At 38.4% G+C, this 19,257-nt stretch overlaps 1 protein-coding gene across 1 annotated transcript; it reads left to right on the top strand.

Moving 5' to 3' along the window:
- Positions 1-1,619: 1,619 nt before the first annotated feature.
- LOC148868348 (uncharacterized) lies at positions 1,620-19,077 on the top strand. Its single transcript, XM_088968977.1, has 6 exons — positions 1,620-2,143; positions 13,237-13,345; positions 14,714-14,844; positions 14,948-15,022; positions 15,196-15,345; positions 18,657-19,077. Exons 1-6 carry the CDS (start codon positions 1,952-1,954, stop codon positions 18,774-18,776), a joined length of 777 nt encoding a protein of 258 aa, XP_088825103.1. The 5' UTR covers positions 1,620-1,951; the 3' UTR covers positions 18,777-19,077.
- Positions 19,078-19,257: the final 180 nt, after the last annotated feature.

Genomic DNA, 19,257 nt, shown 5'->3' on the forward strand with positions numbered 1-19,257 from the left:
TTGATAGTACATTTGGAGGTTCTTAGAGTTCTAGGTGTGAGGCACCAGTCTTCCACCCATATACTCTAGTCGAAAGGTGTTAGGTCTTATTACTTGCTTGATTTTTTAGGGCCCTTCCTAGTTTGGGTCAAACTTTTCGACGACGGGCTTAGGAACCATGACTTTTCTGAGGACGAGGTTGCCTTCCTTGAAGTGATGCTCTCTGTCTCGGGAATTGTAGTATCTTACAATTCTTTGTCGGCATGCCGCGGCCTTGATTTGGGCTTGCTATCGAACACCTTCCAATAGGTCGAGGATGGAATCTATGAATGCCTCCATTCGGTTGGAAGAGGCTAGGCATCACTTTCGGCCCTCCTTCGCTTGCTGAAGTTGATCTTGAAGGGCACCAATTTGTGCTTGAATATCTCCAAGGCACTAGTCAACGTATGGCATTGTCGTTTCAGCCTAGTCCTAGTTCTCTCTTACGTAGGATGGGTCGGGCCCATTCCCGAAATGCTCAGACACTGACATGTCCTGAGCCTTGTGGGCACGACGGTCGTTGAGGAGGTCGGGAAGGTCAAAAATTGGTGAGGAAGAGGCGTGGTGCTGACCTCCCGCCCTTGGAGGGGACTGTAGTGGCCCAAGCGCCTATTATCGACCTAACTGATCATCGTGTGATTGTGTTGACGATCAAGGTTCTTGTGCTCGACGTAGGACCCCATGGGACCGGCCCCTCGGCTAGGGAGCCAAGGGATCTTGGAATGGGGTTTGCCAGCCCGTCGGTTGCTGTTGTTTGACTATGAGGGATCGACTTTCTCCGAGTTGCCCATGCACTGGCTTAGCGGGGTATGGGCGGATCGCCCATTGTGTTGTCCATGGCTTCCGACGAGGCAGTCACCCTGTGGGTAGCTTCTTTCCAGATGCCCTATGTTGTCCAATCGTTGGGCCAAGTTGTCCAACTTGTTCAGGACCAGCTTGAACTGGTCAATCATGACTAAGTTCCGGATGTTAGGGATGGAGTCTTGCTTGTTACCCATTTCTAGCATCCGAGGCCGATGGATTCAATCTACTAAGAGAAAGAAAAAATATATTAAAGGCCCCGAGAGTTATCCTAGGGGCGAAGACTTCAACTATGAAATTAACAAAAAAACTTTGAGTGGTTGACTAAGCAAGAGAGGAGACTTAGAACATTGAGTTCCACTATATTTATCTAATTGTGGGAGCCCTTTTTTATTGTCAAAATTGCCTAAGAGGAAGAGTGGTTGAGAGAGGTGGGGGCAGTTGGTGATGGACACGTGTTAGATTCGATGAGATAGCCGAGATGATTCCAGCCCGACCGAGACCATATGCCAATATCTGAAGGATACCCTTACATCAGCACTAACAAAAAAAAGGGCGTCACGGCTTCCATGGTGTGCAAGGTTTTATAATGCTGTGCATCCTCATCAAATTGCACCCAGATCACCCACGCTATAATAGTCTCAATTAGAATGGAAAATGAAATAGAATATTTTGGAACTTCACTAATGTGAGTCAGGTATTGGACCCCACCAATCACCATGTCCCTAAGGTTGGAGAAGCTTCTGAACGTGACGGGATCTGCTCCTCACAAATAGGCGCTTCACAAAAACATCCACCGTGCATTATAAATATGGGAGATGTTCTCAATGCAGATAAGATGTGCTTGTGAGGCGCCTTGTGTGAGGAGCAGATTCAGTCTTCCGCTGAACACCGTGACCGTGAGCCCTTGTACAAAAGCTCCACTGTATCAGCATCTCATGTATCCTGTATCTATCTGTATGTACGTTTCGTTTCAAGGGCGGGACAGTGGGAGGAGTGGGGCAGCACTGCTGAGGCGTATCCTATATTTTAATGGGGGTTGGTTCGTTATAAGGCCAAATCAGAAAAATCGAAAAACGGTTTTCTTGAGTTCTCTCTCTCGCTGCCTCTCTGCCTCGCTCGAGGAGGAGGCATGGACGACCAATGCAGCAAAGCGGAGCTGGAGACGGGCAGGGCGGACCGATCGGTTTGGTTGATGAAGTGCCCCACCATGGTGTCTCGGTCATGGCAATCTCACGCTCCCTCCGACTCGACTCGCCACCTCGCGAAGGTTGTACTTTCCGTCGACCCTCTCCGTCCCAACGACGACAACTCATCTCCTCAGGTGATGAAGAACAGTCATTCCTCTCATAATATTCCACTTTTTTTGTTTCTCTTTTAGGGTTTCATAATTGTCTCTGCACTCTGCATGCATTCGCTTTCGTTTCGCAGTGTTCAAATGCTCGATGGAAAAATCGAAACTTTTCTTCTGCTTGTTCCTCTTGGTAGGATGGTGGTTTTTGGTTCTGGACTACATTGTTTCTTTGCCGAGATTGCATGCAAGGGGTTCATTTATTTATTTTAGAAAAATGGCTGTTTTAGAACGGAGTTTGTTGGAGTCGGGCGTTGTTGCCTTAGGCGGTGCTTAAATTTTCAGATTTTTCTTTTTCATTGAGAGATGGCTATGTTTCGGGATACATGTTGTATCTCGCAGTTCTGCTCGATAACTATTAATTTGTGAATTTTAAATCGGTGAGTTGAATTGGCTTTTCTACTTGTTGAGGTTTCTATTAGAGTTGTTAAGACAATAGTTGAAACAATTAAACTGATCAAGTGATTAAAAAGAACAGATGGGAATTGACTTGGAAATTAATAATTGTTTGATTTTTAGTAAACCATGGTAGTTCAGGTTTTTGACAAAAAAGAAAAGAAAAGAAAAGAAAAGTAGTTCAAGTTCCCTTTTTAACAAAACGTGAAAGAATAGTTCTCTGCACTCAACTAATGACTCTGACTACAAAAAGTAATTTTGACCGTAGGGGGAGATATTTTCATTTGGAAAGCCATCGATCAGACATCTATTTGTGAAGATAAAGTTTAACCATGACAATTTTTTCATGAGAAAACTTTTCATCAAACAATAAGTTGAAGTTATGCTTATAAAAAGTTGATTAAATTGTGTCCTGTACTAATGCTTTACTTCATTTATAACTCAATCCCTCTGAAAATTTTCCTCTTGACAATTTACCTGCTCTAGCAGGACATTTTGTTAACTTGAGGACTTTGTATCTATTGTTTCATTTTTCTTAGAAGCCAAGCATGAATCCAACCCTCCATTTTCTTGATAATGGAACACTGCAAGATGAGGATGTTGAAATAATGTGTAGAAAAACATAGAAAGATATAATAAAAGGTGAGAGAAAATGAGGAAATCTACAGTAGTTCTAAGTGATGCCAAAATTAGGAGAGAGTTGACTAAGATGCCTAGTCCTGTGTGGGTACGGTGTAAACTTTCGACAGCATTAGTTAAAGGAGTTACAAATGGTTCAGGTTAAAAAGGCTCAAAAGGAGGAGTCAAAGGCAAAAAATGAGGTGATTTGACATAGTGAAAATTACTTAACATGAACATATTAATGGAGATATGACCCAAGATGGAATGGACAAAATTTGTACTGTATTGTAAATCTTTAGGTCTAAAGAAACATTAGGTGAAAGCTTGGACAATCTTTTTGGATAGTAAGAAAAGGCTAAGATACCCAAAATATATATATTTTTTTCTTTTGAGTCGGTAACGGAAGCTTTTCATTGATTAAAACTTACAAGGATATACAATTTTGAAGAAAAACCCAAATGGAGCATAGCAGTGTTTTAAAAGCGCAACGCACAAAAAAGGCGTAGGGGTCAATTTGCGCCTAAGGCGCAAGGCGCAAGGCGAAGCGCACGCCTTTTTGGTGCAAGGCGCAAAAATAAAAAAAAAAAGCTAAAAAATAATAAAAGCCAAAAAAATTCAAAAAAATATTAAACATAATATTAATAAAAAATATAAACTAAAATTTTAAAATAATGTTGTAAAAAACCTATTATCTAAAATTAAAATACATAAACATAAGATGTAAAGTGTATTCAAATGAGAATTTAAAAATAAAATCAAACATATAAAACATTTTCAAGCATATAAAACCTCTAATTTCTTTTTTCACTCAATTGCAGTACTTCACATAGCTAATGTAATGTAAAACATATTACATTCCTGATTCTACGAGCCGGTTTTGTGCCACGCCCCTCGAGGCAATCCCAAACAAGCCCACGTTAGGTCTTAAATTCTTAGTTTTCACACAAAAAATAATGATTTTATAGTTTTATTTGCTTTTTAAGAAGACATTTTATTAGGATGAATGAATGAAAAACATTACCAAATTGGGGGTTCTCGGAGGGGGCAGAAAGGTCTAAGGTGGACAACTAGTGGCCACTCTCCAGAAGCGGTAAAATCAGATCCTTGTGAAAATGAGGGCTGAACTGAGCTAAGGTTTCTGGAGGTGATCCCAATAACGGCTCCTCTCTAGGTGTGTTGAGTTCTACCATTCCTGAATATCTGGGTATCAGTCTTTTCTGCCTACCTTTTAGGGGTATTTATAGCTGATTTTGGCACATTCTATAACTGAGGAAGCTTCTGATATTAATTTGTTCATTTCTTTTTTGTTTTTTTATTTGAGCCTTTTTCTGAGAGTCACAGCAAGAATTTTTGGTCGTCTGAAATGTGCATCAATTTAGTAATGCCACATCAGCCCAATTAGTTGCAAAAGGTATCGTGTGGGCCACAAGACTGTGCCTTAAGGATTTAGAAGGTCTTACAATTATTTTGTTTCTTTTTTTAACTTTTTTTTTGGATCAGCAATTGTTTTTTTTTTTTTTTTACTTGCATGTAATTTTTTCTGTTGTAGTAAGCATATTCTATCCTATGAGCCTATAAATAGGGTAGAAACTTTTGTAAGGCAATTAGTGAGGGAAATACACTTTATGAGCAGGTTTGCTTCTTTGATTTAGTGCAGTCTATTAGGTGTTGACTCCTAATAGACTCTCTAGTTGCTGACTCCTAGGACTTGGTTGTTTCAGTGTTTTTAAGGTTTCTGCAGTTCATCACTCTTTGGGATCACACTTATCTGAGCCAAATTAAAACCATGATTTCCTAATCTTTTTTTACAGTGGATTTGGCTTTAAATAGAACAGATTGGTGAAACAGGATTGATGTAGCCAACCCCATATAGTTGGGACAAGGCATGGATGATGATGATTTCTCTAATCTTTTTTAAATAGTAAGAAAATTCCAGAGGCCCTGTTCTATTCTTTTGTTCCATTGAATCCACTGGCCTAAACCCCTTTGAGTGTGAGGAAGACAGGCCAGATTGAACGCCCCCCACCCCCCCCCCCCCCCCACCCCCGAAAAAAAAAATGATACTCTACAACTGTGAAGCACCAATCCCTGCTGGACTGGGGTTCACAAGAGAGCTCCTCTGAAATTGTAACATACTCTGCTCATTGGTTGGGGTGCTAGAGGAAGATTGGAAAATCTCTTGCAGGACCCTTCTTGGGTTGTTAAGAGATATACATTAAGAGGCATGGCCCCCAAACCGAGGAGGAAGATAATGTCTCCCAATGCCTCAAAGGATGCCTTCTTGTGATGCAGATGTAAAAGCAAGGAAAGAATTCGTGAGGAAACAAACCAATTTTCCAATTCCTATACCAATTTCAGAATTTTTGGGTTAGAGGATATTGGTACTGTTTCAGTTTTTATTTTCTAGTTGTGTGATGAGGCAAAAAAAAGAGAAAAAAAATGTGAAAACAAAAAAATGTGTGAACTTATTCTGTTTTGCATGTTTTTTGTAGTGGGATCCCAAATAGTTGTCTTTGGGTAACTTTGTTGACAGTTTGGGACCAGGGGTATTTTCGTCATTTTATAAGTCGAATTTTTTGGTCAGGGGCAGTTGGGTGCATTTCTGTTGAGTTTTGGTCTCTTGGGTCTTTTTGTAACAAAAGTTATCTTTTAGGTGTTCATTTGAATTTAGTTTTGTTCCTAAGGAGTTGGTGAGAGGGAAACATTCTAGGGGCTTATGTTAAATATTTTAACTAGCTTGTCCAGCAAGTCAGTGAGTCTTATAAAAGAGAAGGGGGCTGTTTCTGTAGGGGTCTTTTGGTTCCTTCTCTCTTGTTTGAGCTGTAGCTCAGCCCCAGTTAGGGTTTTCAAGTATTGGGAGTTTAGGCTTTGAGGAGTCGACCCATTTTGGCACCTTCCAATCCCTCCATCACTGTGTGTCCACGCGGGTGGCCAGCTTGCTGCCATTTGTTACTGTAGCAGAACTGTTCCAGGAGGAGTTTTATTCCAGGTTCAGGTCTGAAATCCCTAAAAATCCAACTTATTTTGTTGTTTTCAATTTGGTACTTCTTGTGCTTATTGCTGTATACTTGAGGTGTTGCATGTCATTTGTCTTTCTATCCACATCAAGTGGTATCAGAGCAAGTTCTTTCCTTGGGTTTGCTTCGAAGTTCATCTCCTTCTTGTGTTTTTCTATATCATCATGGCTGCAAGGGTGGATGTGGTAGGGGTGGTAAAAGACCACAACATGTCACTATAGAGGTTTTCCAAGAGGCTATAAGAGGATTGCAAGAACAGATTGAACATCTTGCTCAACTTGTAGCTCAAAATGCTGCTAGGGATGGTGACGTAGCAAATGATTTGGGGCTAGGAAGAAGAGGACAAGCTCCTAGAGTTGATGAACAACTCACTGACATTATTAGTGGAAATCAATGAAGACATTGAGCAACCTGAAGGTGATCAGCATGGAAGGAATAACAACCAGCGGTGGGAAGACCGAATAGTGCAAGCTTTACAATCCAATCAAGGTCATGGTGTTCAACTTCATATTTCCGAGTTTGATGGTGAGTTGGAACCTGAAGAGTTTCTAGACTGGTTGGACAACATTGAAAATTACTTTGATTGGAAAGAAATGAATGAAGAAAGAAAAGTGAAGCTTGTAACAGCAAAGATGCGTGAGACAGCCTTAGATTGGTGGAAAAATTACCAAAGGGACAGAGAAAAGAAGGGGAAAGAAAGATTAGTTCCTGGGGAAGAATGAAAGAGAATCTGAAATCCCAATTTTTTCCACCAAACTATGAGCAAACTCTTTACCAAAGGGTGCAGAATTTAAGGCAACAAGAAAAGAGTGTGAAGGAGTACACAAAAGAGTTTAATAGATTAACTCTTCGGAGTAATATGTCAGAAACTAAAGAGAAAAAAGTTGGTAGATATATCAATGGTTTGAGGTTGCCAATACAAGATCAAGTCAGCCTACATTGCCCGTATAAGATAAAGGATGCATATCAGCTAGCTCTAAAGGTTAAAGCTCAATTGAGTTGGAGCTCAGGGCGGAGGCTAAGTGCTGTCCAAGGTACATCTTTATCAGTAGGTCGAAGTGTTGGGGCTGGTAGGGGTTGTGTGATCAACCAAACACACCCTACAGTCCAAGGGACTTCAAATGCAAAAAAGAGCAGTCAAGGGCAGCCTACTATTAGATGTTTTAGGTGTATGGAGTTGGGACATCGTTCAAATGAATGTCCTAAGAGAAGGATTGAAGGGCAAACACATATGGTTGATGAAGTCACTGATGAACAACAAGATGATATTGGCCATGTTGAGGATGGGCAAGTGGCTGAAACTACTGAAGCTAATGCTTTAGAGGAAGAAAACTTCGATGGGGATATTGAGGGTGAAGCTTTGGTGGTATGACACTCTATGGTTGCACCTCAAGAACCACTACCAGGGGACTAGTTGAGAAAGAATATCTTTAGAACACGTTGTACAGCTGGTGAGAAGTTGTGTAACCTAATTATTAACAGTGGGAGTAGTGAGAATCTTGTCTCTCAAGAGATGGTAGATAATTACAGCTCAAGACTGTTCAACACCCACGACCATATCGTATTCTGTGGTTCAACAAAGGAAATGAGGTAAGAGTTTCTTCTAAATGCCTAGTTAATTTTTCTATTGGTAATACATTTGAAGAATCGGTATGGTGTGATGTTGTCCCAATGGATGCATACCGTATTCTCTTGGGTCGCCCATGGCAATATGACTGTAAAACCATTCATTATGGGGACAATAACACATACAACTTTGTGAAAGACAATAAGAAGATAACTCTTAAACCAGTGCAACTTGATTCATTTCCAAAGAAGGAAACAAAGCCAACCACTGCTCTCTTCACCTCAAATAAATTGGCTCAAGAAGATGGGAATTTGGATGTTGTTTACGTGCTGGTTACAAAAGAAGTTAGCAAAGAAACACTTGTTCCAAAGTTGGTGAAGAAGCTACTTCATGAGTATGTTGATGTGATGCTTGAAGAACTACCCGATAGCCTTTCTCCCCTAAGAGATGTACAACATCATATAGATTAAATGCCAGGAACCTACCCCACTATAGAATGAGTCCTAAGGAGCATGAAGAGCTCCAAAGACAAGTAACAGAGTTGTTGAAGAAGGGGCTAATCCGTGAGAGTTTAAGCCCATGTGCTGTACCAGCTTTGCTCACACCAATGAAAGATGGTAGTTGGCGTGTATGTGTGTTGACAGTCGTGCAATTAACAAGATTACAGTTAAATTCAGGTTTCCCATACCCCGCCTTGATGACATGTTAGGCACATTGGCTGTTGGTTCACAAGTCTTTTCAAAGATAGACTTGAAGAGTGGATAACATCAAATTCGTATCTGGGAGGGGGATGAGTGGAAGACTGCATTCAAGACTAAGGAAGGTCTTTATGAATATGGATGGTTATGCCATTTGGGTTGTCTAATGCTCCTAACACCCTTATGAGGTTCATGAGCCAAGTTTTAAGGCCGTTCATGGGGAAGTTTGTGGTAGTTATTTTGATGACATACTCATCCACAACAAAGATCATGACAGCCACTTAGGACACTTGAGAGCAATCCTAGAAGTCTTGAGACAAAATCAGCTATTTATAAATTTGAAGAAGTGTAATTTTATGACAGATCGGTTGGTGTTTTTGGGGTATCTTGTTTCAGCCAAAGGGGTTGACGTGGACCAAGAAAAAGTTCAAGCTATTCAAGACTGGCCAACACCAAAGACCTTAATGGAAATTTGTAGTTTCCATGGGCTAGCAACATTTTATCGCTTGTTTATAAAGAATTTCAGCACTATTGTAGCACCCATTACTGAATGCTTGAAAGGAAGTTAGTTTACTTGGACTCCCACAACCGAGAATAGCTTCCAAGAGCTAAAGATGAGGATGACGAAGGCTCCGGTATTGGTTTTACCTGATTTTAACAAGCTCTTTGAAGTTGAATGTGATGCATCCCATGTTGGGATTGGAGCTGTCCTTAGCCAAGAAGGCCGTCCAATTGCTTACTTTAGTGAGAAACTCAATGATGTTAGAAGGAGGTATTCCACTTATGATGTTGAATTTAATGCCATTGTGCAAGCGCTGAAGTTTTGGAGGCATTATCTTATCCAACGGGAGTTTGTGTTGTAATCAGACCATGAAGCATTGAAGCACCTTAACTCCAAACAGAATATAAAGGGAAGACATGCTAAATGGGTTGAATTTCTACAAGAATATAATTTTGTTTTGAAGCATAAGGTTGGACAGCAAAATCGGGTTGTTTCTACAAGATGGCCCTTATTTTGGCTCTGTACAACAGGTGACAAGGATATTCGAGCCAAATTTGTGTCGAATGATGGTTACTTATTTTGGTCCTGTACAATAGGTTATGTATTCCATCAAGATCCTTGAGGGCATTACTCATTTGCTGATTTGCACTGCAAGGGACATTTTGGTCGCAAGAAGACACTTGAAATGGTCTCCAAAAAGTACTTTTGGCCAAGGCTACAAAAGGATGTGTTCTATTATGCTGATAGATGTCACAAGTGCCAAACATCTAAGGGGCAACATCAAAATACAAGTTTGTATCTCCCCTTACCCATACCGGAAGCACCATGGACTGATATTACTATGGATTTTGTGTTGGGGTTGCCAAGAATAGCTAGGGGTAATGACTCTATTTTTGTTGTGGTTGATCGTTTCTCTAAAATGACCCACTTTATTGGTTACCAAAAGACTTCTAATGCTTCTCATGTAGCTAACTTGTTTTTCAAAGAAGTTGTTCGGTTGCATGGATTGCCAAGATCTATCACATCAGATCGTGACACAAGATTCCTTAGCCACTTTTGGAGAAATTGAAGTGGTTAACCGAAGCTTGTGTCATGATCTGATTTCACCCACAAACAGATGGACAAACTAAAGTGGTTAACCGGAGCTTAGGCAACTTGTTGAGGAGCCTAGTTGGAAACTACTTAAAGCAATGGGATCTTATCCTACCACAAGCTGAATTTGCCTTCAATGATTCAATTAATAGATCTACAGGGAAGACTCCTTTTGAGGTTGTGTACGGTCGGTCACCTAAAAGTGTTGTTAATCTAACTCCTATAACATGGTTGCAGCGAGTGAGTGATGATGCCAAAGCTTTAGCTGAATCCATTCGAGAGATTCAAGAGAATGTATGATAGAAGCTGAAAGAAAGCAACCAAAGGTATAAAGAAGCTAAGGATAAGCATCGTCGGATGAAAGAGTTTCATGAGGGTCATCTAGTCATGGTTTATTTGCGGCCTGAGAGGTTTCCCGTTGGGACCTACCATAAGTTAAAGCAAAAAAAAAATTGGTCTGTGTCAAGTGCTGAGATGGTTTGGTGACAATGCATATGAAATTGAGCTACCAGCTGATTTGTCCATTTCACCCATTTTTAATGTAGCAAACCTCTTTGATTACCATGGGGATCTAAAACCAGCAACAAAGGATGGACAAGGACTAGCACAAAGGGCCAGTAGTTCTAATGAGTGTGAACAAGTAGAGGGCGTCGAAGATGTTTGAGTTACCAACACTCGAAATGGGGCCTATTTTAGGTTCTTGGTCAAGTGGAAAGGGAAACCATCAATTGAGAACTCTTGGGTTAGTGAAGAGGAGTTTATGAAGCTAGATGGAAACATGTGCAAAGCTGCTAAAATTGTTGCTCGCACGGGGTCGAGCTCTTTTTAACCTGATTGGAAAGATGAGGCAAAAAAAAGAGAAAAAAAATGATGTGTGAATGTATACTGTTTTGCATGTTTTTGTAGTGGGATCCCAAATAGTTGTCTTTGGGTAGCTTTGTTGACAGTTTGGGACCAGGGGTGTTTTTGTCATTTTATAAGCCAGATTTTTGGTTAGGGGCAGTTGGGTGCATTTCTATTGAGTTTTGGTCTCTTGGGTCTTTTTGTAACAAAAGTTATCTTTTAGGTGTTCATTTGAAGTTAGTTTAGTTCCTAAGGAGTTGTTGGTGAGAGAGAAACATTCTAAGGGCTTATGTTAAATATTTTAACTAGCTTGTCCAGCAAGCCAGTGAGTCTTATAAAAGAGAAGGGGGTTGTTTCTGTAGGGGTCTTTTGGTTCTCTCTCTTGTTTGAGCTGTAGCTCAGCCCCAGCTAGTGTTTTCAAGTATTGGGAGTTTGGGTTTTGAGGAGTCGACCCATTTTGGCACCTTCCAATCCTTCCATTGCTGCGTGTCCGCGCGGGTGGCCAGATTGCTGCCATTGTTACTGTAGCGGAACTGTTCCAAGAGGAGTTTTACTTTAGGTTCAGGTCTGAAATTCCTAAAAATCCAACTTATTTTGCTGTTTTCAGCTTGGTACTTCTTGTGCTTATTGCTGTATACTTGAGGTGCTGCATGTCATTTGTCTTTCTGTCCACATCATTGTGGTATCTTAAGAATAGAATTACATTTTTATATTTTTATTGCTGTTTTGAAATTACTATTTAAGGTAATTCATGGATTTATTATTTATAGTAGTTCTCGTAATTACTATTTTTAGTAATTCCTGATGTCTTTAAATTAAGTTAGTCTTAGCGGGATTAAGAAAGTGTTATTAGAGTTATTTAGGAGTTGGAGTCCTTATTTAAGTGTCCTAATGGATTTGTCCTAAGTTCTAAAGCAACTAGGAGTTGTTTTGGGTCAACTTCCTAGTCAAAATCAGAGTCTGAAAGGGAACATCCGAATTAGTAATTTGATTCTATAAATAGAGTCATTGTAATTGGAGTTAAAGAAGAGTAATTTGGTGAAAAGTTTGGTTTAGTGAATTCTAGTTGTTGCCAGAAATTTTCTTTTTTTTTTTTTCCACTCTCTCTTACCTTCTTGTTCTAAATGACCTATTTCATCGCTGTTTACCCTAACAGCAAGCATTCTTCTTGCTTGTTTATTCATATTCTTCATCTCTAATCACCCACAGCCTTCATTCAACCCCACAAAGTCCACTACCAGATCCCAAGTTGGTAAGGCATCATCTTGCCTTCAGAAATACAGTTATTCCTTCCTTACCATTCTTCCTACATGGTAATATGAATGATAGCTCTCCAGTGCAACCTGCCCTTAGACCTGTGATCACATGTCTTCCATTGATGAAGCATGCCAAAAACTGCCAAAGTCACCCATTTGGGTCCAACCTATCTCATGAAGATATGCCGATTCGCTTCTTTATTTCTTTCAACAAGACCAAAAGGAACATCCTTACATTTAATATTAACATAATGCTGCACAAAACTGGATACAGTGTACTCATATATGGACGATAGGTAGATTTGAAGGTATTCAGTGGATAAATTCATGGGACCTGATGAGTATGAGTTTACTTTCTTCTTTAATCATCTAAGGCAAATATCTTTTCAGAGCTATACTGCTTCAGAGCTATGATCTAACTAAATGCCTAAATATCTTTGTTAAGCAACCCCCCAGCATGCTATCCACTTCCACACTTGCTATATACTTCTGGACGGTTATACAAATTGTTAAATAACCCCCAGCCAAATTTCTTCTCTCTTTAAGATGTATGTAAACACTATTAGACTTGCATAAATGTTGAGCTCTTCTTGATTGAAGTGCTAATATTATAGGCATGTTACAGCTTCTGTTATTCGGAGGTTATATAGGTTAGCTTCTAACCTGCTGAAAGCCTCAGGGAAAAATTCGAAAAATAACTGCTGGTGAAATTGATTTCCTATTCAAATGGGTCCTTGACCACTGAAGCCAAGGTTAAAAAAATTGATACGTATTGGCCCGTATCAGCCGATGTGTATTGTATCGGGAGCTTCCCGATATGCCCCTACGGAGGGTGTATCGGGGTATCGATATTTTGAACCTTGACTGAAGCTGCATTTAACAAGAACAAGCTTTAATGGATTGCTGCATGCTACCATGAAGAATGGATGTTTTGTCTTCTTCTGGTCCTTTTTTCTGTTACTTTTTCAAATTAATCCAATCATATCTAAGTTTACGGAATATTGTTTATTGAGATTCACTTGCCTTGCAACTTATCTTCTTCCTATTTTTACACATTGCTTGAATTATGACCAGTTCACGATGGAGTTAGTTGGCAATGAACCCGGAAATGGACCTAAGTGTTACTCGTTGGATATGTCAAAAGACTTTATTCCCATGTGTGTATTTTCTGAGACAAGTCAAGGTGAGGATAATAATCCACTCTCTTGTGCATGTTTGTTGCAGTGTTGGAAATTATGTGAAAAGTTTTTTATTGGTAACAGATTATAGGTTTATTAAGTGCAAAATAGGTATAAGAACTAGTGAAAACACAACAAGACCCTCCCCATTAGTATCAGCCCGGGCTAGCCCATCTTCCTAATCTTCCCCAAAATGCATTATAGCCCCAAAACAAAAATGCTGCCACTTATACAGTGACCCGAACACAGCTCTCATTTACTTGTTTATTAGCCCCCCCCCCCCACCTCCTGTGCCTGTGACAGGAGAATCAGACAATTTCCTGATATTTGATCCCTTTGAACACAATTTTTTTTTTTGGAAAAAGGTAAAGTAATTTTATTCAATGAGACAGCCAATTACAACAAGACTCAGGCCAATCTGTTTACTTCAAAACTGGCTAGATCTTTTAAAACAACCTTTTAAAAAATGAATTTTTTGACCCATTACAATTTTGACACAAATTTTTATGAAGGAAACAACTTGCAAAGATATATTTGACAAATAAAACTTAAAAATTTAGAAAATTCAACCAGAGATTTGTCAGCTATCTGTGTATTGGCCATAACTTGCTCAATTCTTTTCCAGATTGTATGATATTTGGCTTATTTATTATTGAATAGATAATTGAACAAGCGTTCTCGTGATACCAAGTTAAGCCAAAAAGGCAAATTTTGACATCTCAAATTGAGGTAACAAGTAGAGAAATTAACTTTAGGTGGGTTCTCTTTGATTTTTAGCTACAGCTTAAGCAATTAACGTACAAGTTCAAATATTAGGTATTAGTGTATTACAAGGGCTTAATCTTCTATTCCTCCATGGAGTAGCATAGGTAGTAACTTGGGGTTCAAGCATCACAACTGGACAGGAAAATTAAGATTTTGGTACTCAGAGGTTTTCTTTTCAGAAAGGGAGGACCATCCCTTCTGATCTAACATGATAATCCCGTTCTCATGGATTATGGATAATCTGGCCAAGTCAAGTTAGGTGCTCTAGGGTGAAGTGGTTGTGAAATCCTCTATTGTTCATAATCATTGTTGCGTATTTCTCCTACTTTCTTTTTTATAGAATGAAACTGGGAGGTTATACTTGCATTCTGAGCCTTATTTTCTTCACTAAATTTTCCTGTTATTCATCAGAAAAATGTATAAACCTCCTACAATTTGATCTGGATATAAATGTGAGATGCACATAGTCATGTTAATGTGCAATGCACCTTCTGCATCAGATGAATTCTTCCTGAGATTTTAGTTTGTTTTATAAAGATATAGTAATCTTTTATTGTAGAACTTTCAGTTAATAAAGGTTAGTTTTAGAAAACCCCTGTCCTTTGCAGGAAGGGTTGCCATGGAAGGTAAAGTGCTACATAAATTTGACATGAAGCCCCATAATGAAAATATTGGGGATTATGGGAAACTTTGCCGTGAAAGGACAAACAAATATATGGTTAAAACTAGACAAATTCAGGTACAGTTTGCCTTACCTTCCTCTATTATTTTCTTTACATTTTTTATTAGTTTAGAAATTCAATATTTGACTTTTCTCCCATTTAATTCTACCTCATTTTAAGGTGATTGATAATGATCGTGGAGTGCATATGAGGCCTATGCCTGGGATGGTTGGATTACTAACATCTGGATCCAAGGTACTTATGTGGCCCTTTTTTGTGTATAAACTGTATAATTACTTAGTATTGCCACATTGAACATGCTCATTAGTGCTAACTCTATATTCCTGGTTACATGCACAAGAGTATATTTTCTAATTGTTATTGCTATCACCATATTTATAAGGAGGCCTCTACTGTTTTGAGTATAGGACAAGAAGAAAACAGTACCAGTTAAAGGATCAGACTTGAAAAGATCAAGAAGAGACCGTGGAGAAATGGAAGAGATTATGTTTAAGCTCTTTGAAAGACAACCTAATTGGACACTGAGGCAATTGATCCAAGAGACTGACCAACCTGAAGTATGTTCTCAAATTCTACTTCTTGTACAATTCAATGCATGCATTGCGGGCCCAGTTTTTAAATCAGTTTTGTCCCTTTAGAGCCCAGTTTATTTCTTGTTCCTGCAATGTATATAAGAAACCAAACTCCCCACCTTTAAATCTTTGATATAATTCTCTTGATGATATTTTTATGAGTGGTTTTCTTGATTCACACCCACTTCAATATGCTTTACATCTTTAAAACAAATGATGAAAGATAGTTCTATTAGTAGAGCATAAAATGGATTTCCCCTCTGCTTGAACTGCTCAAATGAGGGGGAGAAAAGATACATCTGATAGCTGATCCTCCAGAAAATACAGGGAAAACGCATTCTATTGTTGCACCCTGGGATCAGGGCATAGTTTTCAAGGCGCCAAGGAGTGAAAAATACATATCCTAGGTAGTTCCCTAGGTTCCATAACCATCTTTCCTTAATAACTATTCATAATTTTCATAAGAAAATTATAAACTTCGTGTTTATGTCTAGAAAATCAACATATATATGAGAAGAAAAATAAGAAAGAAAAGAAAATTCAATAAATATGGGGACTGAACCCCTATTTTTGTTATAGGAAAAGAAGAAAAGAAAAGGTGGAAGAAGAAGAAGAAGATGTTGAGGAAGAAATGTGTTGATTAGACAAAACTTTAAGTTTTTCCCTTATTGGTTCAAATTCTGAAGTCTTTGAGGGTTCAATACAGAAGTTAGCAATGTTTGTGTTGATTAAACCCTAACAAATAAGAAAATAATAAAAAGAAATTAGCTTATAAACACAAAAATGAATATTTTTGTTTAATAATGTCTATTTTATAATTATAATCTCAAAAAAGTAACAATATAAAAGTATTTTATAAGACAGTATACAAAACTGCTAGGCAACTGGGCGAGGCGAGCCTCTAAGGGCGCCTTGTCGCCTAGGCGTCGCCTTACAACTATGGATCAGGGCTCCCATATCTCCCCATCTCATCTCTAACTAGCAGAATGCAATGTTGTTGGCAGATCTAGGAAGCTACCTGTATGAGCCGTTAGCCCATAACCAACATCTTGGATTATATTATGTGATGCCTAAGAGCCCAAGGGCCTGTACTATTAGATGATAACTATCCTATTACAACTTGGCAACCTTTAACAAAAAGCCAACTTAAGCCCCTGAAACAGTGAAAGTTCATCTCTTGCCTACCCCACCCATGAGGGTCTTGTATTTCCAGGAGAGCATTATCAAATTCAGTTCACCATTCCTTCCTATGGAACCAACTAAACTTGAACAGCTGTCTTCTTTGGGGGGTAAAACCAGCCACCACTTGCCATTTCCTAAGGGTGGTCCATAAAAAGTTAAAAACACCTTTGGACTCATCTGTAGTTGAAACCTGATGAGCAACCCTTGCTATGATCAATTAGAGAATTTGTGACAAGCCTTTTGCTCTCAAAAATTATGAAGCTTCTCTGACACCAAAACTAAACAGGATTGCAGCTCCATGGTAAGGGTTTCCTCTTTACCACAGTAAAACTGCACAGGGAGCTTCTCCCCTTTACATATTTACATAAAATAAAGGAGGAGTAAAACTGCACAGGGAGATTCTCCCCTTTACATATTTACATAAAATAAAGGAGGAAACCCTTGAAACTACAAATTCCTCTTCGTTTTTTATAAAAAGAAAACAAGGTGGTTTCTTTCTCTTAGGATTTTTTTTTTTTGCTTCGTGCAAGAAGAATTACATAGTGATGTTTTATTTACCATTTCCAATAAAAAGAACATAGTAATGTTTTAGCAACTATGTTTTTCTAATTTTTCTAATGTTCCTTTTTTTGAAAAAAAAATCCTTTTTATATTTTTCTATTTATTAATTATTAATTAAAAAATATATTCTCTGGAGGTTTATGCCCCAGAATAGTGGAACAACTCATTTCACACCTCCACATTTTAAAACATTGCTTAGCAGAGTGATTGGACAAAGATTAGAACATGGGAACATGACATGACATCATAAAAATTAGTTTCACTAAATTAGGCAAGTAAGCCATTGAGGCTGTATTTTTACTTGATTGGTGGATAAGTTAGGAAAGAAAAAAAAAGTTCACATTGTTTCTGTTGATTTGGGGAAAGGAATAAAGTCAGGACAAGTGTTGCACAAAGGGAAATTTTTATTTAAATTGTTCATAGAACAGAATGTTGGACAATTAAGAAACAACTCATCCAGAAGATGCCAACTGACTCATTGGTAAGGTCTCTGGCTGGTTGTGGCAGAGATTTGGGATCAAATCCCACCTTCACCAGGATTGGGGGGTTATGGCTTTGGAGGAGCTACCCCAGTTGTGTAGCCCCGTGAAAAAAAAAAAAAAAAAAAACAACTCATCAACAGAACAGCTGCAGCTGAGATGAGGATATTGAATGGATAAGTAATATGAATAGGAAGAGTAATATTAGAAATGAATACATCTATTCCGACAAGGCGACAACTGATCCATAGAATAACTTTAGCCGAGATGATATTGAATGGATGAGAAGTGAAACTTTAAGGATAAAATTAAAATGAACACATCTATGAAAACCTAAGGTCTGCCTTAAAAAGCAACAAAATGAGATATAGGTCTATGAGACCACATTTAATCATGTGCTTCAAAGACACATCGATTGTAGTAATAAGAAAAGACTTGAAGACCATTAACAGAAGATTTGGCCCTAGACTAAAGTAGTTTAAGGAACATTCATGTAACCAACTCCAAATATTTGGGATAAGGCTAAAGTTTAGTGAAAAACCTTGAAAGGAAAATTGCGGTTTCCAATACTGCAGATCAACTACGTTTTGTTCTAATTAATCTTTCGTAATCCAGTCTTTGGATACAATTTCTACACAACCTAACTAATATTCATATGGTAATAAAATCTTACAGTCATAGAATAACGAGTAATTTCTATAAAGTATAGATTAGAATATGATTAGTCTGTCATGTCATGGGAAACCTTTTATCCAATAGAACATGCTGCATATTTTGAACCATTTGGACTTCATAAAGGCATAAATGATTCCATGTTTTATTTGTATCTTTCTAATGCCTATCAGTATGATACGGAAGAAAATATGGTCATCCCATTTCTTTATAGGCTCTAACACAATTTTTTTTACGAACCACTACACTTTGCAACTTTGGTTGATCTTTGATTGATCATATTAAAAACGACCTAAATTTGTTCATAAATTTATGACCTTATGATGTAATGAGACATTAACCAAGAATTTATTTTTCATTTGTCTGCACTCCTAACAAGGTTCTTAATTCATCTATTTACAGCAATTCGTGAAAGATATACTTAAGGACCTTTGTGTCTACAACAACAAGGGATCAAATCAAGGAACCTACGAGCTAAAGCCTGAATATAAGAGATCAGGTGAGGAAGGAAGTCCTGAGTAGCCTGACAACCAAAAGGAATGGGCTTGATTGTCTGACCTTAACCAGAATATGAACTCTTCAAAGGTTCATTTTTGCTCAGTTTTTTTTTAAGCTTAACGAAAGTTCAAATTAACATGATGGGCAGAAGTAGCTGAGGTTTTTCCAAAATGTCAGGTTTCCTTTTTTTGAACCTTCAGGTCATGCTTAGATTTTCTTTTATTTTTTATGACCTCACTCTGGGTTTGGAGGTTAGAATTTCCACTATAGTAAAGAGTTGATAATATTTCCGTGGTAATACCATTCTGCAAAGCACTTTGAGGCAGAGCATTTATCTTTGTTCCTTGTTTTCACCCCTTTCTTTCTAAGAGAAAGCCTTCCTCGAACATGCTATTACAAATTATGTTTTTCTTTACAACCATCCATGCCAGAATTCTTTCTGAAATTACAAAAGCATTGATGCAGGTGGCGAGCAACTTATTCAAATATTCTTAACTGTGTTTTG

Source organism: Nelumbo lutea, chromosome 2 (assembly GCF_056320005.1).
Source record: "Nelumbo lutea isolate HS-2025 chromosome 2, American lotus-T2T, whole genome shotgun sequence".
Classification (NCBI taxonomy): domain Eukaryota; kingdom Viridiplantae; phylum Streptophyta; class Magnoliopsida; order Proteales; family Nelumbonaceae; genus Nelumbo; species Nelumbo lutea.

Excerpts from the sequence above, each read along its gene's own strand:
- LOC148868348 (XM_088968977.1), top strand. The coding sequence starts at position 1,952 with ATGGACGACCAATGCAGCAAAGCGGAGCTGGAGACGGGCAGGGCGGAC. Across the intron at positions 2,144-13,236 it reads ACGACAACTCATCTCCTCAG|TTCACGATGGAGTTAGTTGG; the intron begins GTGATGAAGAAC and ends AATTATGACCAG. Across the intron at positions 14,845-14,947 it reads TTAAAACTAGACAAATTCAG|GTGATTGATAATGATCGTGG; the intron begins GTACAGTTTGCC and ends CCTCATTTTAAG.